Source organism: Culicoides brevitarsis, chromosome 2, assembly GCF_036172545.1.
Source record: "Culicoides brevitarsis isolate CSIRO-B50_1 chromosome 2, AGI_CSIRO_Cbre_v1, whole genome shotgun sequence".
Taxonomy (NCBI): Eukaryota; Metazoa; Arthropoda; class Insecta; order Diptera; family Ceratopogonidae; genus Culicoides; species Culicoides brevitarsis.
In genome coordinates, this window is record NC_087086.1 from 19,217,899 (window position 1) to 19,236,785 (window position 18,887).

Genomic DNA, 18,887 nt, shown 5'->3' on the forward strand with positions numbered 1-18,887 from the left:
TATCCTCTGAGATCTGAAAGAATCGACGAACCAGAGAGCGAAAACTCTTTGCTCAACATGAGGACAGTCTCGAATCTTCAGACAAGATAAACAAACCCAGAAGTTACTGAACGGAAGTGCTACATTAAGAAGTCGATATTGAGCCCGTAAATGTATTCATCGCTAGACTCAAACAGTCTGGCAGAAGAGGAAAAAAATTGGAGCGCTGTCTGTCCCTAGTCAAAAAGTTTGTCATTCAATTAATGTTTAAACAAGCTAAACAAAAACAACTTATTTTTTTTTTTTATTTTTTCAATAATATTCTGCAAATGTATTAAGCTGTTTAAACAAAAATTATTAAATATCTTTGAAAAAAACTTATATTCCATGCTCCGACTTGATGAGATCAGCTGCTTTTTCAGCGATCATCATAGTTGGCGATCCCGTATGTCCTGAAATAATTTCCGGAATGACCGAAGCATCAACAACTCTCAACTTTTGAATTCCTTTAACCTTCAAATCTGGTGTAACGACCGTCCTTTCGTCATTTTCGGTGCCCATGCGACACGTTCCCGAATCGTGATACAATGTTGTCGTCAAGTAATCCATAATGCAATACCAATATTCGTCACAATCAAACACAAAAACATTACATTCCGGGATATCAAATCGATAAATTTGTGGATTGTATTTTGCAAAGGCTGCAGACTCAATAACTCTTTGTGTCCTTCTAATACCGAAAAGCATAGCTTTCCTGTCGCAGGGGTCTTTGAGCATGAAATTACGTATGATGGGTTTCGAGAAGGAATTTTTGTCGCGAATTGTTACATTTCCTCTTATTTTGGGATGGAGTAATACTGGATTGAAATTTATTGTATCATTTTCCGTGTCCTTTAATCCCGCAAAGGCTTTGTCGTAAAATTTTCGATCAAAGCATAAAGCATCTCGCACAAAACTACCAGCTTTGGTAATATCTCCAGTTAAAATCATAAATTCAACATCTGGAACACCAGCAGGTAATGGAGAATCAGCCATTTTGTCGAAAATTAAGCCTTCAATGTTGTGAGGAACATGCAGGGGATTTGGCTGATTGAAAAGTTGCAATAAAATGTTGAACAAAGTGACATTTCTGAGAGAGAAGGAATTCCCGGTAGTGTTCAAAATGTACGTAGGTGCAATTAAGTAATGATGATCTTGCAAGTTTTGACCTACTGGCAAATATTTTACCAAAGGAATGTTAAATTTAGTTAAGGTTTCTTGCGGTCCAACGCCACTCAAGATCAAAAGTTGCGGGGAGTTGAATGAACCAGCACTTAAAATTACTTCTTTCGTAGCGGTCACTTTGAAGGTAAGTCCCAACAAGCTATACAAAACTCCTGTCGCTTTGTTTCCGTTAAATAATATCTTCGTCACGTGCGTATTTACACTCAAATATAAATTGGATCGTGGTAACACATCTTGAATGTATCTCGTTCCTGTGTCTTCTCGACTTCCATTGTAAGTATTGATTTGCAAAAAATGCACTCCTAATTGACTTCCATTGTTATAATCGAAATCCCATGCATACTTTTTAAATTTGCCTGCTTCATAAATATCTTCCATAAGTTTTGTGCGATAAAGCGCAAAGTCTGTATTCATTTTTCCCTCCATGCCATGAACATTAGGATCAAACTTTCCTCTTGCAGGATCTAAGGTATTTCGTTCGGCTTTCATAAAATACGGCAAAACATCATCCCAACTCCAACCATTGAGACCCCATCCATCGAAATCCGCTTTATTTCCACGTACGTACATCATTGTGTTAATAAGTGATGATCCACCAAGACCTCTTCCCTTCGGTATGCAACATTCTTGATTGACCATACCAAGACAACTCCTATTAGATCGCTCTGACTTATATTTCCAATTCCACAAAGAACTTTCATGAGTCATAATTGACGCTGCTGGTACAAAACCAAATGGATGTTTCGTCATTGGACCAGCTTCCAGCAATAAAACGCGGACATTCAGATTTTCTGATAGACTTAATATAAAAATAATCAACTGAACACAAAAAAAATTATAAAAATTACCGACTAGCAACAATACATCCAGCAGATCCAGCTCCGACCACAATAAAGTCAAATGTACCTCCTGGTAATTGAGCTTTGGCGAAATCTAAAAAAATAAAAAAATAATTTTTTCTCAATTCAGTATAAAAAAAACTCACGGTATAGCATAAACAAAATCGCAAATAATTTAAGAAATTTTCGAATTATTTCCATTTTGAAGATTAAATTTTATTAATTTATTATTTTCACTTTGACTGATGGTTAGCAACTGATATTTGATCTCTTTGTTTTTATATTCGTTGTATTTTAATCTTTTAACTTAAAAAAAGCTGTTTAAATTAAATTTTTATTAATCTTTTTTTAAACAATATTGACAATTTGAATATCAGAAAAAGCTGTAAAAAAGTTGTTTTTATTCTTAACGATAAAGTAAAATAATTATTTTTTTTCATTTGAATAATATACAGGACTACAACAAAGGCAGCTCTGTAATATTGAATTGCGATAGTTGATCGTTCCTTAAAAGAAATTTAAGGAACAAAAATTGGTAACATTTATTTATTTCAATTTTAAATAACTTCCTAAGATATGTGGGACGGAGAGCCCCGGTGACAAAGCAACCCCGGCAATCATACTCCTGTAATCACTGCTAAACAAATGATCAAGGTGGCAATTGGACCTATATTCACGTATACAGCTCCTGTATTAGATTATATATTTACCTATACCACAAATCAAAAAAAAACTGCAAATCCTATGTGAAACAAGTCCTTTAGCATGTGCCTTTATGGAATTGCTACATAAAGAAGTCGGAATTGAGCCCGTGAATGTATTCAAATAGTATATTACAAACTAGTAGACGACACAAACATAAATTGGCCCACGGTCTTTACCAAATCAAAAAGTTTGTTCTTCAGTGAGTGTTTAAAGTAGGTAAACAAAAACAGCTTACTTTTTTATTTATCTCAATAATATTTCGCAAATTTTTTATGCTGTTCAAACAAAAATTCTTGATATATCTTTAAAAAAAGCTTATATTCCATGCTCCAACTTGATGAGATCGGCCGCCTTTTCAGCAATCATCATAGTAGGCGAAGCCGTATGTCCTGAATTGAGAAACGGAATTATCGAAGCATCAACAACTCTCAACTTCTGAACACCTTTAACCTTCAAATCTGGCGTAACGACCGTCCTTTCGTCGTTTTCGGCGCCCATGCGACATGTTCCCGAATCGTGATACTGTGGTACTGTTATGTAATCCATGACGCAGTACCAATATTCATTACTATCAGGTTCGAAATCATTACATGCCGGAATATCATATAGATAGAGTTGGGGATTGTATTTTGCAAAAGCTGCTGACTCGGCAATTTTTCGTGAGCTTCGAATTCCAAAAAGCATTGCTTTCCTGTCGTATGGGTCTTCGAGCATGAAATTACGGATGATGGGTTTCGAGAAAGGATTTGTATCACGAATCGTAACATAACCCCGCGTTTTTGGATGAAGTAACATTGGAGCAAGAGAAATTGTATCATTTACAACGTTTATCAAGCCCGCAAATGCTTTATCATAAAAACTTGGATCAATGCAGAACGCATCTCGCGCATAACTACCGATTGCACTTCCGGGTGATATATATATTTCCACGTCGGGAACTCCAGCAGGCAACGGAGAATCAGCCATTCTATCGAAAAATATGCCTTCTGCATTGGGAATATGTAAGGGATTCGGTTGATTAAAATTCAGCAAAAAGTCGTTGAACACATCAGGATCGCTAATAGACGGGAAATTTCCGGTGGTGTTCAAAACGTACATGGAACCTATGGTAACAGGATGATCTTGCAAGTTTTGACCTACTGGCAAATATTTTACCGAATGAATTTTAAATTTTTTTAAAGTTTCTTGCGGTCCAATGCCACTCAAGATCAAAAGTTGCGGGGAGTTGTATGCACCAGCACTTAAAATTACTTCTTTCGTAGCCGTCGCTTTGAAGGTTTGTCCCTGCCATTTATACAAAACTCCTGTCGCTTTTTTTCCTTTAAATAATATCTTCGTCACGTGCGAGTTGACACGCAAAACTAAATTGGATCGCGGAAGAACATCTTCAATGTATCTCGTTCCTGTATCTTCTCGACTTCCATTGCGTGTAAAAGTTTGCAAAAAATGCACTCCCAACTGACTTCCATTGTTATAATCGAAATCCCATGCATATCCTTCAAATTTGCCTGCTTCATAAATATCTTCCATAAGTTTTGTGCGATATGGCACAAAGTCTGTATTCATTTTTCCCTCCGTGCCATGAACATTAGGATCGAATTTTCCTCTTGCAGAATCTAAGGTATTTCGTTCGGCTTTCATAAAATACGGCAAAACATCATCCCAACTCCAACCAGTAAGACCCCATCCATCGAAATCCGCTTTATTTCCACGTACATACATCATATCGTTTATAATTGATGATCCACCAAGACCTTTTCCTTTCGATATGCAACATTCTTGATTGACCATACCGAGACAACTCCTATCGGATCGCTCTGACTTATATTTCCAATTCCACACAGAACTTTCCTGGAGTATTAATGACGCCACTGGCACAAAACCTAATGGATGTTTCTCCATTTGACCAGCTTCCAGCAATAAAACGCGGACATTCGGATTTTCTGAAAGGCTTAAGGAAAACAATATACTGAATGTTTGTGAAAGCAAGAAAAAATATAAAAATTACCGACTAGCAACAATACTTCCAGCAGATCCAGCTCCAATCACAATAAAGTCATATGTACATCTTGGTAGATGAGCTTCGGCGTAATCTAAAAAAAAAATAATAAAATATTTTTTTTAATTCCAGGAAAAGAAAACTCACGATATATCAAAAACAAAATCGCAAAAAATTTAAGAAATTTTCGAATTATTTCCATTTTGAAGATTAAATTTTATTAATTTATTATTTTCACTTTGGCTGATGGTTAGCAACTGATATTTTGTCTCTTAATTATTATTTTTATATTCAATTGTTACTACGTTGTATTTTAATCGTTCATCTTATTAAAACAAAGCTGTTTAAATTCAAGTAATTTATCCATATTTGCAATTTTAAAAAATGAGATAAAATAAGAAAAATCTGGGAAAAAGCGGTTTTTAATCGATCTTGACGACAACATAAAATAAGAATTCAATTTTTGATTAGCAACAAAATAGCGCTGTTCTGAAATATGGAATTGTGGAATTGATCGTTCTTCAGAAAAGAGTTCTTCAGAGTTCTAAAATGTTGGGATGAGGTTTTTTGAGCTTAATGCTTTTTCCTCCATGATGTAATCTTAACTTGATGAAATGAATAACAAAAAAATAAAAATAAAATCGTTCTTTGAATTAAAAAAAAAAACATTCATTATTTAAGTCTTTCAGAATAAAATATAATTTAAATAAACTGACAAAATTACTCTGGACAAAATGTTAACCAAAGATGGTGAAAACAAAAAAATTAAAGAAGTTTATTGCGCACCAAAGTTAATATATTTCTCAAAGACCGTGATATTCTTCCTTAAAAAGAACCCGATCCATCTTGAAGCCAAAAGCTTCAGCTATTATAAACTTTATTGACAAAACAACTTCGGCAATCAAGCTCCTTTACTCACTGCTAAACCAAGGTGGCAATTAGACCTATATTCACGTATATAGCCCCTGTATTAGATTATATATTTACCTATACCACAAATCAAAAATAACTGCAAATCCTTCAAGTCCTTTGAACTTGCCTTTATGGAATTGCTATATAAAAAAGTCGGAATTGAGCCCGTGAATGTATTCAAATAGTATTTTACAAACTAGCAGACGACACAAACACAAATTAGAGCACCGTCTTTACCAAGTCAAAAAGCTTGTTATTCAGTGAATTTTCAATGAAAAAATTTTTTTTTTTATTTATCTTAATAATATTCTGCAAATTTTTAAGCTGTTTAAACAAAAATTCTTGAAATAACTTTTAAAAAAATTTATATTCCATGCTCCGACTTGATGAGATCTGCCGCCTTTTCAGCAATCATCATAGTAGGCGATGCCGTATGTCCTGAAGTAATATGCGGAATCACAGAAGCGTCAACAACTCTCAACTTCTGAACACCTTTAACCTTCAAATCTGGCGTAACGACCGTCTTTTCGTCGTTTTCGGCGCCCATGCGACACGTTCCCGAGTCGTGATAAAGTGTTGTTGTCATGTAATCCATGACGCAGTACCAATATTCATTACTGTCAGGTCCGAAATCATTACATGCCGGAATATCATATCGATAGAGTTGAGGATTGTATTTTGCAAAAGCTGCTGACTTGACAATTTTTTGAGCTCTTCGAATGCCAAAAAGCATTGCTTTCCTATCGTATGGATCTTCGAGCATGTAATTATGTATGACGGGTTTCGAGAAGGGATTTGTATCACGAATCGTAACATATCCCCGCGTTTTTGGATGGAGTACCAATGGAGCGAGAGAAACTGTATCATATTTATTGTTTTTCAAGCCCGCAAACGCTTTATCGTAAAAACTTTGTTCAAAGCAAAGCACATCTCGCAGGTAACTTCCGGCTTTGGATACATCTCCGGGCGACATGAGAATCTCAATGTCGGGAACTCCAGCAGGCAATGGAGAATTAAACATTTTGTCGAAAATGAGGCCCTCCATGCCGTTAGTAATATGTAAGGGATTTGGTTGATTAAAAATCAGCAGAAATTTATTGAACACATTGATATCACCAAGACTCACGGAATACTCGGTGGTGTTCAAAATGTATGTGGGAGCTGTGATATAGGGATGGTCTTGCAAATTTTGACCGACTGGCAAAAAACTTACCTGAGGACTTATTTCGAACTCTGTTAGTGTTTCATGCGGTCCAATGCCACTCAAAATCAAAATTTGCGGGGAATTAATTGTTCCAGCACACAAAATTACTTCTTTCGTAGCGGTCGCTTTGAAGGTAAGTCCCAGCCATTGATACAAAACTCCCGTTGCTACAGTTCCATCAAACAAAATCTTTGTTACATGCGAATCGACACTCAACATCAAATTGGGTCGTGGAAGAACATCGTGAATGTATCTCGTTCCCGTTTCCTCCCGATATCCATTACGGGTACTAGTTTGCATAAAATGCACTCCTAATTGACTTCCATTATTATAATCGAAATCCCATGCATATTCTTCAAATTTGCCTGCTTCATAAATATCTTCCATAAGTTTTGTGCGATAAAGCTCAAAATTTGTATTCATTTTTCCCTCCGTGCCATGAACATTAGGATCGAATTTTCCTCTTGCAGAATCTAAGTCATTCCGTTCGGTTTTCTTAAAGTACTTTAACGCCTCATTCCAATTCCAACCATCGCATCCGTCACTTTCCCATGCATCGTAATCCGCTTTATTTCCACGCACGTACAACATCGCATTAATAAGTGTCGATCCACCGATACCTTTGCCATGGGGCATGCAACATTCTTGATTGACCATACCGAGACATCTACCGGGTGTGCTTGACGTAAATTTCCAGTTCCATATGGTACTTTCTTGCTGCATCATTGATGCCCCTGGTACAGAGTTAAATGGATGTTTTATAGCTGAACCAGCTTCAAGCAATAGAACACGGACACTTGAATTTTCTGAAAGGCTTAATATAAAAATCATCAACTGAATGTTTGAAAAAGTAAAAAAAAACAATAAAAATTACCGACTAGCAACTATATTTCCAGCAGTTCCAGCTCCGATCACAACAAAGTCAAATGTACCTATTGGTAGTTCAACGGTAGCTTCGGTGAAATCTAAAACAAATAATATAATTTATTTTTGTAATTTTGGAAGGTAAACTTTTAGGAACTAACAATGTAGTAAAAATAAAATCGAAAATGATTTAAAGCATTTTTGAATTATATCCATTTTGTGGAATAAATTTGATTAGTTATTTTAACTTTAACTGACAGTTGCCGACTAATTTTGATGTTTCAATTAGTTCTTTTAAATTCAAATTTTTATATTTTTCATCTTATTTTAATAACAAAGCTGTTTAATATTGACAATAAACCAGACAAAACAAAATAACATATTAAAAAATATTTTGCTGTTTTTGATCGATCTCGATCTTGAATGAAAAATAATTTTAATGATGAAAATTTAAGGAGACATCAGTAACTGATAGTCGCATTGACATGTAGAGATATAACCCGGGGGTTTTTCAGCTACTTAAATTATCAAGTTAATTACGCTACAATATTATTGCTTACAATATTTGTGAGAACTGCTTTTCAGGAAAATTTGAAAAAGACCTTTGAAATATCAATTAAAAATAAAAAAAAGGAGTAAAACTTATGAAAGACGAGAATTAAAAAAAGAAGAATTTAAGAAGTTGGATATATATGTAAGTACACTATAATCTTCCAAAATGGGCAGATCTAAAAAAAAATCTTAAATTGGGTATATCTCTGAAATTCAGCACTCCAATTTTTATGAAGTTTGAACCGAAAATTCAAGTTTTATGTTTATTTTGAATATTTCAAATAAAAAATAGATTGAATGTTTCTAAAATGTCATAAAAAAAGAGTAGGAGTTTGAATTTCAGGTGCTCATTTTGGGAGATTATACTGTATTCAGAAAAATAAAATGTTGGTCGACTGTAAAGGCAAAAAAAATATAATTTGAGAGAGCCTTATAAAATCCAAGCATTGATACAGAGGGGGGCAAGGGATGCAACTGCAACTCCCTTTGAAGTTTAAAAAGCACTAAAAATGACTTAAATAACCAAGATTTTAATAGATTTTAAAAAGTTTATTATTCAGTGAATCTTAAAAGAAGCAAAACAAAACAATTTTTTTTTTATTTATCTCAATAATATTCTGCAAATTATTTAAGCTGTTCAAACAAAAATTCTTGAAATATCTTTAAAAAAAAAGCTTATATTCCATGCTCCAACTTGATGAGATCTGCCGCCTTTTCAGCAATCATCATAGTAGGCGCTGCCGTATGTCCTGAATTAACAAGCGGAATTACCGAAGCATCAACAACTCTCAACTTCTGAACACCTTTAACCTTCAAATCTGGCGTAACGACCGTTTTTTTGTCATTTTTGACGCCCATGCGACATGTTCCCGAATCGTGATAAGCTAGTACTGTTATGTAATCCATGACGCAGAGCCAATATTCGTCACTGTTAGGTCCGAAATTATTACATGCCGGGATATCATATCGATACAGTTGCGGATTGTATTTTGCAAAAGCTGCTGACTCGGCAACTTTTTGTGAGCTTCGAATTCCAAAAAGCATTGCTTTCCTGTCGTATGGGTCTTCGAGCATGAAATGACGAATGATGGGTTTCGAGAAGGGATTTGTATCACGAATCGTAACATAACCCCGCGTTTTTGGATGAAGTACCATTAGAGTAAGAGAAATTGTATCATTTACAACGTTTAGCAAGCCCGCAAACGCTTTTTCGTAAAAACTATGTTCAACGCAGTACGCGTCTCGCACATAACTTCCAATTGCAGCTCCGGGTGATATAAGTACTTCAACGTCGGGAACTCCAGTAGGCAATGGAGAATCAGCCATTTTATCGAAAAATATGCCTTCTGCTTGGGGAATATGTAAGGGACTCGGTTGATTAAAATTCAGCAAAAACTCGTTAAACACATCGGGATCGCTAAGAGATAGGGAATTTCCGGTGGTGTTTAAAACGTAGATGGATCCCACGAAAAGAGGATGCTCTTGCAAGTTTTGACCTACTGGCAAATATTTTACTGAAGGAATGTTAAATTTTTTTAAAGTTTCTTGTGGTCCAATGCCACTCAAGATCAAAAGTTGCGGAGAGTTGTATGCACCAGCACTTAAAATTACTTCTTTCGTAGCCGTCGCTTTGAAGGTTTGTCCCTGCCATTTATACAAAACTCCTGTCGCTTTTTTTCCTTTGAATAATATCTTCGTCACGTGCGAGTTGACACTTAAATCTAAATTGGATCGTGGAAGAACATCTTCAATGTATCTCGTTCCTGTATCTTCTCGACTTCCATTGCGTGTAAAAGTTTGCATAAAATGCACTCCCAATTGACTTCCATTGTTATAATCGAAATCCCATGCATATCCTTTAAATTTGCCTGCTTCATAAATATCTTCCATAAGTTTTGTGCGATAAGGCACAAATTCTGTATTCATTTTTCCCTCCGTGCCATGAACATTAGGATCGAATTTTCCTCTTGCAGAATCTAAGGTATTTCGTTCGGCTTTCATAAAATACGGCAAAACATCATCCCAACTCCAACCAGCAAGACCCCATCCATCGAAATCTGCTTTATTTCCACGTACGTTCATCATTGTGTTAATAAGAGATGATCCACCAAGACCTTTGCCTTTCGGTATGCAACATTCTTGATTGACCATACCAAGACAACTCCTATTAGATCGCTCTGACTTATATTTCCAATTCCACACAGAACTTTCCTGAAGTATATATGACGCCACTGGTACAAAACCCAATGGATGTTTCTCCATTTCACCAGCTTCCAGCAATAAAACGCGAACACGCGGATTTTCTGAAAGGCTAAATTAAATAATCAACTGATTGTTTGTGAAAGCAAGAAAAAATATAAAACTTACCGACTAGCAACAATACTTCCAGCAGATCCAGCTCCGATCACAATAAAGTCATATGTACATCCTGGTAGTTGTGGTTCGGCGTAATCTAAAAAAATAATAAAAAAAATATATTATTATTTTTTAAATTGAGGATTAAATTGATAAAAAAAAACTCACGGTATGGCAAAAACAAAATCGCAAATAATTTAAGAAATTTTCGAATTATTTCCATTTTGAAGATTAAATTTTATTTTCACTTTTTAATTTTATTTTCACTTTGACTGATAGTTAGCAACTGATATTTTGTCTCTTAATCATTATTTTTATATTCAATTGTTACTACGTTGTATTTTAATCGTTCATCTTATTAAAACAAAGCTGTTAAAATTCAAATAATTTAACCGTATTTGCAATTTTAAAAAATGAGATAAAATAAGAAAAATCTGGGAAAAAGCGGTTTTTAATCGATCTTGACGACAACATAAAATAAGAATTCAATTTTTTGGTTGGATACAAAATAGTGCAGTTCTGAAATATGGATTTGTGGTAGAGTTGATCGTTCTTCAGAAATTATTTTTAAAATGTTAGGAAATTATTGTATAATAATAAATGTAGATAAATTAAGAGAAGGCTAATTTTGAAGTTAAGAGAAATTTTTAACATTTTTAAATATTTTTTTAAACCAATTTTAGTTGTATTTTAAAATGTTTTTGACACAAAAATGATAATTTTAAAATAAAAATACTTAAAAGTACAAAATTTCAAATATTTTAGTTAAAAATTTTCAAAAATTAGAATTTGAAACAAAAAAATGTTAAGAGAACGAATTTTGACTTCAATTTTCGTTAAGAGAACAGATTTTTAAATTCTCTTAGCATTATGTAGATTACGGTATATAGGTACCAGAAACCAAAAATAACTGCAAATCTTATGTGAAACAAGTCCTTTAGAATGTGCCCTTAATGAAATTGGTACATAAATAAGTCAGAATTGAGCCCGTGAATGTAGTCATCGATAGTCTCAAATAGTATTTTATAAACTAGCAGACGAAACAAAAAGAAATTAGACCGCTGTATTTCCCAAGTCAAAAAGTTTGTTATTCAGTTAGTGTTTTAAGTAGATAACAAAAACAACTTTTTTTTTACCGCATTTCAAAGAAAAAATGCAGTATTAAACTCGATTTGTGTGTGTGTGTGTGTGTGTGTGTGTTAGGATCCTGAAGATCTGTGGGCAGTCCCTTGGGTTGTGAGGTATATGGAATTGTGAAAAGGCCATGAGGAGTACAAAAATGTGAAATTTGGGGTACCAAATGGAAAGTATGAAGTATGAAGTATATGCATTTTAATGGAAAAAGTCTGTAGTTGATAAAAAGTTCGGACAATTGAAATGAGGAGTATGAAATTGTATATTGAGGACTACAATAAAGAGTAGGTATGTAATATCGAAATGCGGTATAGTATGTCGCTCTTTGGGTTGACTACTTTTTTTATTTATCTTAATAATATTCTGCAATTTTTTTAAGTTGTTCAACCAAAAATTCTTGAAATATCTTTTAAAAAAAGCTTATATTCCATGCTCCAACTTGATGAGATCTGCCGCCTTTTCAGCAATCATCATAGTAGGCGCTGCCGTATGTCCTGAATTGACAAGCGGAATTACCGAAGCATCAACAACTCTCAACTTCTGAACACCTTTAACCTTCAAATCTGGCGTAACGACCGTTTTTTTGTCATTTTTGACGCCCATGCGACATGTTCCGGAATCGTGATAAACTGTTCTTGTTATGTAACCCATGACGCAGAGCCAATATTCGTCACTGTTAGGTCCGAAATTATTACATGCCGGGATATCAAATCGATACAGTTGCGGATTGTATTTTGCAAAGGCTGTGGACTCGATGATTTTTTGTGTCCTTCGAATTCCAAAAAGCATTGCTTTCCTGTCGTATGGGTCTTCGAGCATAAAATTACGAATGATGGGTTTCGAGAAGGGATTTGTATCACGAATCGTAACATAACCCCGCGTTTTTGGATGAAGTAACATTGGAATGAGAGATATTGTATCATTTTCAAGGTTTATCAAGCCCGCAAACGCTTTATCGAAAAAACTTTGTTCAAAGCAGATCGCATCTCGCAGGTAATTTCCGCCTTTGGATGGACTTATAGACGACATGAGTAGTTCAATGTCGGGAACTCCAGCAGGCAATGTAGAATCATTCATTCTGACAAAAACTAAGCCTTCTGAGCTTTGGGGAATATGTAAGGGATTCGGTTGATTAAAAATCAACAATAAACTATTCAACACTGAGAAATCATCAGGAGATACGGCATTTCCGGTGGTATTTAAACTGTACAAGGGAGCCAAGGTTAGAGGATGGTCTTGCAAGTTTTGACCTACTGGCAAATATTTGACCGAAGGAATGTTAAATTTAGTTAAAGTTTCTTGCGGTCCAATACCACTCAAGATCAGAAGTTGCGGAGAGTTGATCGTGCCAGCACACAAAATTACTTCTTTCGTAGCCGTCGCTTTGAATGTAAGTCCCAGTAGTTTATACAAAACACCTGTCGCTTTGTTTCCTTTGAACAAAATCTTCGTCACATGCGTGTTTACACTTAAATCTAAATTGGATCGTAATGACACATCTCGAACATATCTCGATCCTGTGTCTTCTCGATGTCCATTATGTGTATTAGTTTGCGCAAAATGCACTCCTAATTGACTTCCATTATTATAATCGAAATCACATGCATATCCTTTAGATTTGCCTGCTTCATATATATCTTCCATAAGTTTTGTGCGATAAAACGCAAAATCTGTATTCATTTTTCCCTCCGTGCCATGAACATTAGGATCGAATTTTCCTCTTGCAGGATCTACGTCATTTCGTTCGGCTTTCTTAAAGTACTTTAACGCCTCATTCCAATTCCAGCCATCGCATCCGTCACTTTCCCATGCATCGTAATCCGCTTTATTTCCACGCACGTACAACATCCCGTTAATAAGTGATGATCCACCAAGACCTTTGCCATGGGGCATGCAACATTCTTGATTGACCATACCGAGACATCTACCGGGTGTGCTTGACGTGTATTCCCAATTCCACAAAGAATTTTCGAAGGCCATAATTGACATCGCGGGTACAAAACTCAATGGAGGTTCCGTCATTGGACCAGCTTCAAGTAATAAAACGTGGACATGCGGATTTTCTGAAAGGCTAAATGAAAATAACCAACTGGATGTTTGTGAAAGTGAAAAATAAAATAAAAATTACCGACTAGCTACTATACTTCCAGCAGTTCCAGCTCCGATCACAATAAAGTCATGTGTACCTCCTGGTAATTGAGCTTCGGCGTAATCTAAAAAGTAATAATAAATAAATTTATTTTTTTTAAATTCAGGAAAAGGAAACTTACGGTATGGAAAAAACCAAATAGCAAATAGTTTAAGAAATTTTCGAACTATTCCCATTTTGAGAATTAAATTTATTTAATTTTTTTATTTTTACTTTGACTGATAGTTAGCAACTGATATTTGGTCTCTTAATCATTATTTTTATATTCAATTGTTACTACGTTGTATTTTAATCATTCATCTTATTAAAACAAAGCTGTTTAAATTCAAGTAATTTATCCATATTGGCAATTTAAAAAAAATAAGATATTATACGAAAACGCTGGAAAAAAGCGGTTTTTAATCGATCTTGACGACAACATAAAATAAGAATTCAATTTTTCAGTTTCAATTTTAGGATCAAAGAAGCTCTCAAAGAAGATTGGTCAAGACATTTTGGGTCAAAACTAAATAAAATTACCTAGATGCGAAGATTAGTACTGGGAACAAGAAACCAGAAAACTATCTGAACATGTCAACTATTTATACCAAAAAAGTATAAATAAAATAAAATATAACGTAAAAAAATAAAGTAAAGGTATAAATAAAACATGTAAGCAGAACCCATGAACTACTCTCAATGAGTATATCACAAGTAAGAGTAATAACAGCATTCTTAACAGGCCATACCAGAGTACTGAAACACCTCAAAAGAATAAACATCTTATCTGATAGAATGTAGAATGATGAAGAATCATCAGCACATACTCTATGCTATTGCCCTAGAAGAAAAAAAGAAGAACTATTTTTCATAGAACTGATGGTCAAATCAATCCGACAGAGTTTCTAGAATATAAATTAATAGACATAATCACATTATTAAAAAATTCATAAAAGAAGAGTATAACCTATTAAGATTTCTATTTGACGATCCACAATATGCCCAAAATCGAAAAGGCTGATGTGGAGATAAACCTGAAATCATTATCATCCTATTGCAAGAGTTGACACTATAAAAGACCTTGGAGTATGGTTTGACAGTAAACTTACATTTAAAAACCACTTGAACATAACAATTACAAAGGCAAACTCTGTTTTGAGCATGATAAAAAGATTTGGAAAGGAATTCAAAGACGTATTCGTAATAAAATGTCTTTATATGTCTCTTGTTCGTTCAATCCTGGACTATGGTTGTATAGTATGGATGCCTGCATACAAGACCGACATAGCCCGTGTCGAATCCATTCAAAAGCAATATTTGATCTTTTGCTTACGAGATCTGGGTTGGCAAGGATATAACTAAACTTGTTGAAAATGATCACAATCCGCGACAGACAAGAAATTTTCTGCTGCACGTTTGTGTATGACGTGATGAACAACAAGATGGATTCCCCAGCAAAAAAAGGCAATTCATCCCTTCTTTAAGCGAATATCAGCTGCGCCACGCTAGAGCCTTCCAATCGAAAACTCAACACACAACAGCACAATCCATCGATGTACGATGTCGTTCCAAAAAATGCCTTTAGTGAAAAGCTGAAGGAATGATCTCCGTCTGATACAAATAATTATATGACACTTGTTACTAAGAAATAAATAAAATCATGCGACTAAGGCAGATGCAATCTTTTGACGTATGTATAAATAGAGGGAGGCTGATCTACCTTTTTGCAACTGTAGATACTATACCACAAAACACATATTTGAAGCTTGCCCAAGTTGTACATTTAATTTTGGGTTTTAAGGAATCCATTTGGCAATTTCCAGGATTTGGAACAACAGCAGCGTAGGCACATCCAAATCAGTAAATCATCTTTTATTTTTACCACTATGGTTGTTTGTTTACCAAAATTGCGTATCTTAAAACTGGTGCTTCCTTAAACTTTAAACTGATGGAAATTCTCATCGTTATCGATCAATCACAATCGATAAGACTAAAAATAATCAAAAATCATCGTCCAAAATGATTCATTTTACGCAAAGAAGCGTGTTTCCTTCATACAAAATATTTGTGTCATCGCCTTTATCTTCCACGCTCTAATGCGTATCTAATCGAAGCTGCTTCCATTGACGGTCTTCATGTTCACGATAACAATTCCTATCAACAGCGAAAATCTTATCAACTGATTTTAAGAAGACTACCAAATAAAATCAGAATTACCTAAACTTGTCTCAGCAGTTTTACGTTGGGAGTGATTTGAAATAGATCGCGAAAAAAATGTCAGTTACTTTTGATGCAGAGAAAAAAATCTGGTATGGACCCACCAAGGAATATACTTACGGAAATTTAGGAGTTGCCGAAGTGATTTTCACCTTTTTGAAGAATAATCCGGAACATGTCGCACAAATAAGTGACGACACGGGAAAAGTTTACACCTCGAAGGCGATTTTAAAGGCAGCCATTAGTTTCGCGCAAGTGCTCAAGGCCAAAAACGTGGGAAAGAACGATAATGTGTTATCTTTGATGGACAATCATCATTACATGATGCCCGCGTGGTTGGGAGTTACCTTCGCTGGTGCTGTGTTGTGTCCCTTTGCTATGACAGATAACTCTGTCAAGGGTAATTTTTGATTTACAAAAAAAAATTATGAGGTTTTAGTGAAAAATTTTCGATTTTAGAGGAAATAAGTGACATTGTCGATCAAGTCCAACCCAAAATTTTCATTACAAGTCGTCTCGATCTCGTTGACTACTTTAAAAGTATCTTCAAAAATTTAAATTTGGACTGCCCAATTTACATTTATGAGAATACGATTGATGGTTGTCACGATTTGAAGCCATTGTTAGAGCAAGATGTCGATATTGACGCCTTTGAAGTACCAAAAGTCGAAAATTCAGCCAAAGATATCGTCATGCTTACATTATCTTCTGCTACAACAGGAAAACCCAAGTTAATCAATACGACACACATGCAGGTTATTGCTGGATTGTAAGTTTTTTTTTAATGTAATAATGCAAGTAAAATGTTTCATATTATTTGGAGCTTAAAATTTTAGGAGGTAGTTAATGAAAAATTATAATTTAAAAAAAATCATTATTTTTTCATTTTTTAGTATTTTTTTAAAAGCTTTAGTATTCAATGATAAAAATTTAATTCTTAAGTTTTTCCCAAAAATTTGAAAAGTAATTTTAATAATTTTGGAACATTTTTGTTAAATTTATTTTTTTTTGCTTTCTTATGTTCAAAAATTTGAAAAATCTAAAACCCCCTAATTTTTTAATTAATTATTTTTTTTTTAAGTTTTTAACCATTTTATTTTTTTCAGTTCTTAATTTATTTTTTTTTCTTTTAATTGAATTTATTAACTTTTTTGACAATTAAAATTTTATAATTCATATTTTTCAAAAGAAATTAACCATTTTATTTTTTGTCCCAAAACATTTTTTTCAAAATGTTTTTAACAAAATTTAACAAATTTTTTTTATTTTAGTAGTTTTTGTGGTATTTATATTGAGATTTGATAAATTAAAATTGATCTGAAAATTTTTTAAGTTAAAAATTTTAACAAAAAAATTTTTTGTTTGACAATTAAAATTTTTTATAAAGAAAATTCATTTTTTTCAAAAAAAATTTATTTTAAAAAAAATTTGAAAATTCCTTGAAAAAGTAAGGAAAATGACCAAAAAATTGACAATTTTGATGAAATTTTTAACTTTTTTTTTATTTTATTTTATTTTATTTTTGATTTTTTTTCTCTTATTAATTCGAAATTAATTTGATTTATTATTTAATTGAATAAAGAAAAAAATATGGAATAATTTTATTAAATTATCAAAATTCAAACTTAAAAAAAAAATCGGAAGTGATTTTCGTAAAAAATAAGATAAGATTAAACTTGCCTTAAATCTTTAATAAAATAATTTTTAATTACATTTTTAGACCTACCGACTTTGGAAAAGTCATCATAGCATCAACAAACAAACCTGGCTGGTCTGCGGAAAACAATCTGGCCTTCGGATGTTTAACGCAACCCTACACACGCGTCATCACAGCAAAAGATCAAACAATCGACGAATTCCTTGAACTCATTGACCGTCACAAAGTCAATATTGTCTCTATCAAACCGAAAGACATCTATGCTGCAATTCGTTCGCCAACGATAAAAACGGTCGATTTATCGCATTTGAAGATGGTTGGTAGTTCCGGACAACATTTAAGCACAAAAATCGCCGATGAATTCCAAAGTTACATGACCGGAGGAACTGTTGTGAACGTTTATGGCACCTCTGACGTTGGAATTGCCATCACCCAGATCGTTTTCGGCAAAACCAAGCCAGGTTCCGTTGGACAAATCAACGCAAATGTCACACTTCGCATCGTGAGCGAATCTGGCGAAAATTTGGGCGTCAATGAAATGGGCGAAATCTACGTAAAATGCAACGTTCCGTTTGCCGGCTACTATAAAAACGAGAAAATGACGAAGGAGGCCTTGGACGAAGAGGGTTTCTATAGAACAGCGGATATTGGATATGTGGATGCCGAAGGGAACGTTTTTCTCGTCGATCGTAAGAAATTTTTGATCAGTTATGGGGGCGAATTTTTAAATCAAAGCGAAATCGAGAAAATTGTCTTGGAGCACGTTAAAGGCGTAGAAGCTGTTTGTGTTGTCGATGTGGAGCATTCAGAATATAACGTGATCCCCATAATTTGCATCATCCCGGAGAAAGGAGTGACCTTGAATGAACAGGAAATTATCGATACAGTCCATAAAAATTACAATCGAAAATTTTACACAAAAGTTTTCTTCGTGGATGACATGCCGATGACACTTTCGGGTAAATTTAAGAAATATATGGTGAGGGACCAGATTTTGAAGATGAACAATGGTAAAATTTAAGCAATAAAAACAGGTTTTTTCATATTTAAACACTCTTAAGTTTATTTTTTTGGCATTTCAATGAGCATGAGCATCAATTCTTCAATTTTGATATTTT

The 18,887-nt window shown here is 34.1% G+C and overlaps 6 protein-coding genes across 6 annotated transcripts; 1 reads left to right on the top strand and 5 right to left on the bottom strand.

The window, feature by feature from the left end:
- Window positions 1-357: 357 nt before the first annotated feature.
- On the bottom strand, window positions 358-1,776 carry LOC134828668 (glucose dehydrogenase [FAD, quinone]-like). The gene has a single exon (XM_063841650.1). It carries the CDS (start codon window positions 1,774-1,776, stop codon window positions 358-360), a length of 1,419 nt encoding a protein of 472 aa, XP_063697720.1.
- Window positions 1,777-3,062: 1,286 nt separating this feature from the next.
- LOC134828669 (choline dehydrogenase, mitochondrial-like) lies at window positions 3,063-4,948 on the bottom strand. Its single transcript, XM_063841651.1, has 3 exons — window positions 4,894-4,948; window positions 4,756-4,840; window positions 3,063-4,698 (listed from the first exon to the last, which is right to left on the bottom strand). The coding sequence occupies exons 1-3, from the start codon at window positions 4,946-4,948 to the stop codon at window positions 3,063-3,065; spliced, it is 1,776 nt and encodes a 591-aa protein (XP_063697721.1).
- Window positions 4,949-6,022: 1,074 nt separating this feature from the next.
- On the bottom strand, window positions 6,023-7,585 carry LOC134828670 (alcohol dehydrogenase [acceptor]-like). Its single transcript, XM_063841652.1, has one exon. The coding sequence runs from the start codon at window positions 7,583-7,585 to the stop codon at window positions 6,023-6,025; it is 1,563 nt and encodes a 520-aa protein (XP_063697722.1).
- Window positions 7,586-8,953: 1,368 nt separating this feature from the next.
- LOC134828671 (glucose dehydrogenase [FAD, quinone]-like) lies at window positions 8,954-10,856 on the bottom strand. The gene is made up of 3 exons (XM_063841653.1): window positions 10,802-10,856; window positions 10,646-10,730; window positions 8,954-10,589 (listed from the first exon to the last, which is right to left on the bottom strand). The coding sequence occupies exons 1-3, from the start codon at window positions 10,854-10,856 to the stop codon at window positions 8,954-8,956; spliced, it is 1,776 nt and encodes a 591-aa protein (XP_063697723.1).
- Window positions 10,857-11,775: 919 nt separating this feature from the next.
- On the bottom strand, window positions 11,776-14,092 carry LOC134828672 (alcohol dehydrogenase [acceptor]-like). The gene is made up of 4 exons (XM_063841654.1): window positions 14,038-14,092; window positions 13,896-13,980; window positions 12,192-13,838; window positions 11,776-11,821 (listed from the first exon to the last, which is right to left on the bottom strand). Exons 1-4 carry the CDS (start codon window positions 14,090-14,092, stop codon window positions 11,776-11,778), a joined length of 1,833 nt encoding a protein of 610 aa, XP_063697724.1.
- A 2,077-nt stretch (window positions 14,093-16,169) lies between these two features.
- Window positions 16,170-18,790, top strand: LOC134828674 (probable 4-coumarate--CoA ligase 1). The gene is made up of 3 exons (XM_063841655.1): window positions 16,170-16,512; window positions 16,572-16,881; window positions 17,833-18,790. The coding sequence occupies exons 1-3, from the start codon at window positions 16,170-16,172 to the stop codon at window positions 18,788-18,790; spliced, it is 1,611 nt and encodes a 536-aa protein (XP_063697725.1).
- Window positions 18,791-18,887: the final 97 nt, after the last annotated feature.

Coding starts and splice junctions, on each gene's coding strand:
- LOC134828671 (XM_063841653.1), bottom strand. CDS start 10,856: ATGGAAATAATTCGAAAATTTCTTAAATTATTTGCGATTTTGTTTTTG. Junction 10,731..10,801: donor GATTTTGTTTTTGCCATACC/GTGAGTTTTTTT, acceptor TTATTTTTTTAG/ATTACGCCGAACCACAACTA. Junction 10,590..10,645: donor GGAAGTATTGTTGCTAGTCG/GTAAGTTTTATA, acceptor TATTTAATTTAG/CCTTTCAGAAAATCCGCGTG.
- LOC134828668 (XM_063841650.1), bottom strand. CDS start 1,776: ATGATGTACGTACGTGGAAATAAAGCGGATTTCGATGGATGGGGTCTC.
- LOC134828669 (XM_063841651.1), bottom strand. CDS start 4,948: ATGGAAATAATTCGAAAATTTCTTAAATTTTTTGCGATTTTGTTTTTG. Junction 4,841..4,893: donor GATTTTGTTTTTGATATATC/GTGAGTTTTCTT, acceptor TTTTTTTTTTAG/ATTACGCCGAAGCTCATCTA. Junction 4,699..4,755: donor GGAAGTATTGTTGCTAGTCG/GTAATTTTTATA, acceptor GTTTTCCTTAAG/CCTTTCAGAAAATCCGAATG.
- LOC134828674 (XM_063841655.1), top strand. CDS start 16,170: ATGTCAGTTACTTTTGATGCAGAGAAAAAAATCTGGTATGGACCCACC. Junction 16,513..16,571: donor GACAGATAACTCTGTCAAGG/GTAATTTTTGAT, acceptor TTTCGATTTTAG/AGGAAATAAGTGACATTGTC. Junction 16,882..17,832: donor ATGCAGGTTATTGCTGGATT/GTAAGTTTTTTT, acceptor TTACATTTTTAG/ACCTACCGACTTTGGAAAAG.
- LOC134828670 (XM_063841652.1), bottom strand. CDS start 7,585: ATGCAGCAAGAAAGTACCATATGGAACTGGAAATTTACGTCAAGCACA.
- LOC134828672 (XM_063841654.1), bottom strand. CDS start 14,092: ATGGGAATAGTTCGAAAATTTCTTAAACTATTTGCTATTTGGTTTTTT. Junction 13,981..14,037: donor TATTTGGTTTTTTCCATACC/GTAAGTTTCCTT, acceptor ATTACTTTTTAG/ATTACGCCGAAGCTCAATTA. Junction 11,822..12,191: donor ATCAAGTTGGAGCATGGAAT/ATAAGCTTTTTT, acceptor ACACACACACAC/ACACACACACACACAAATCG.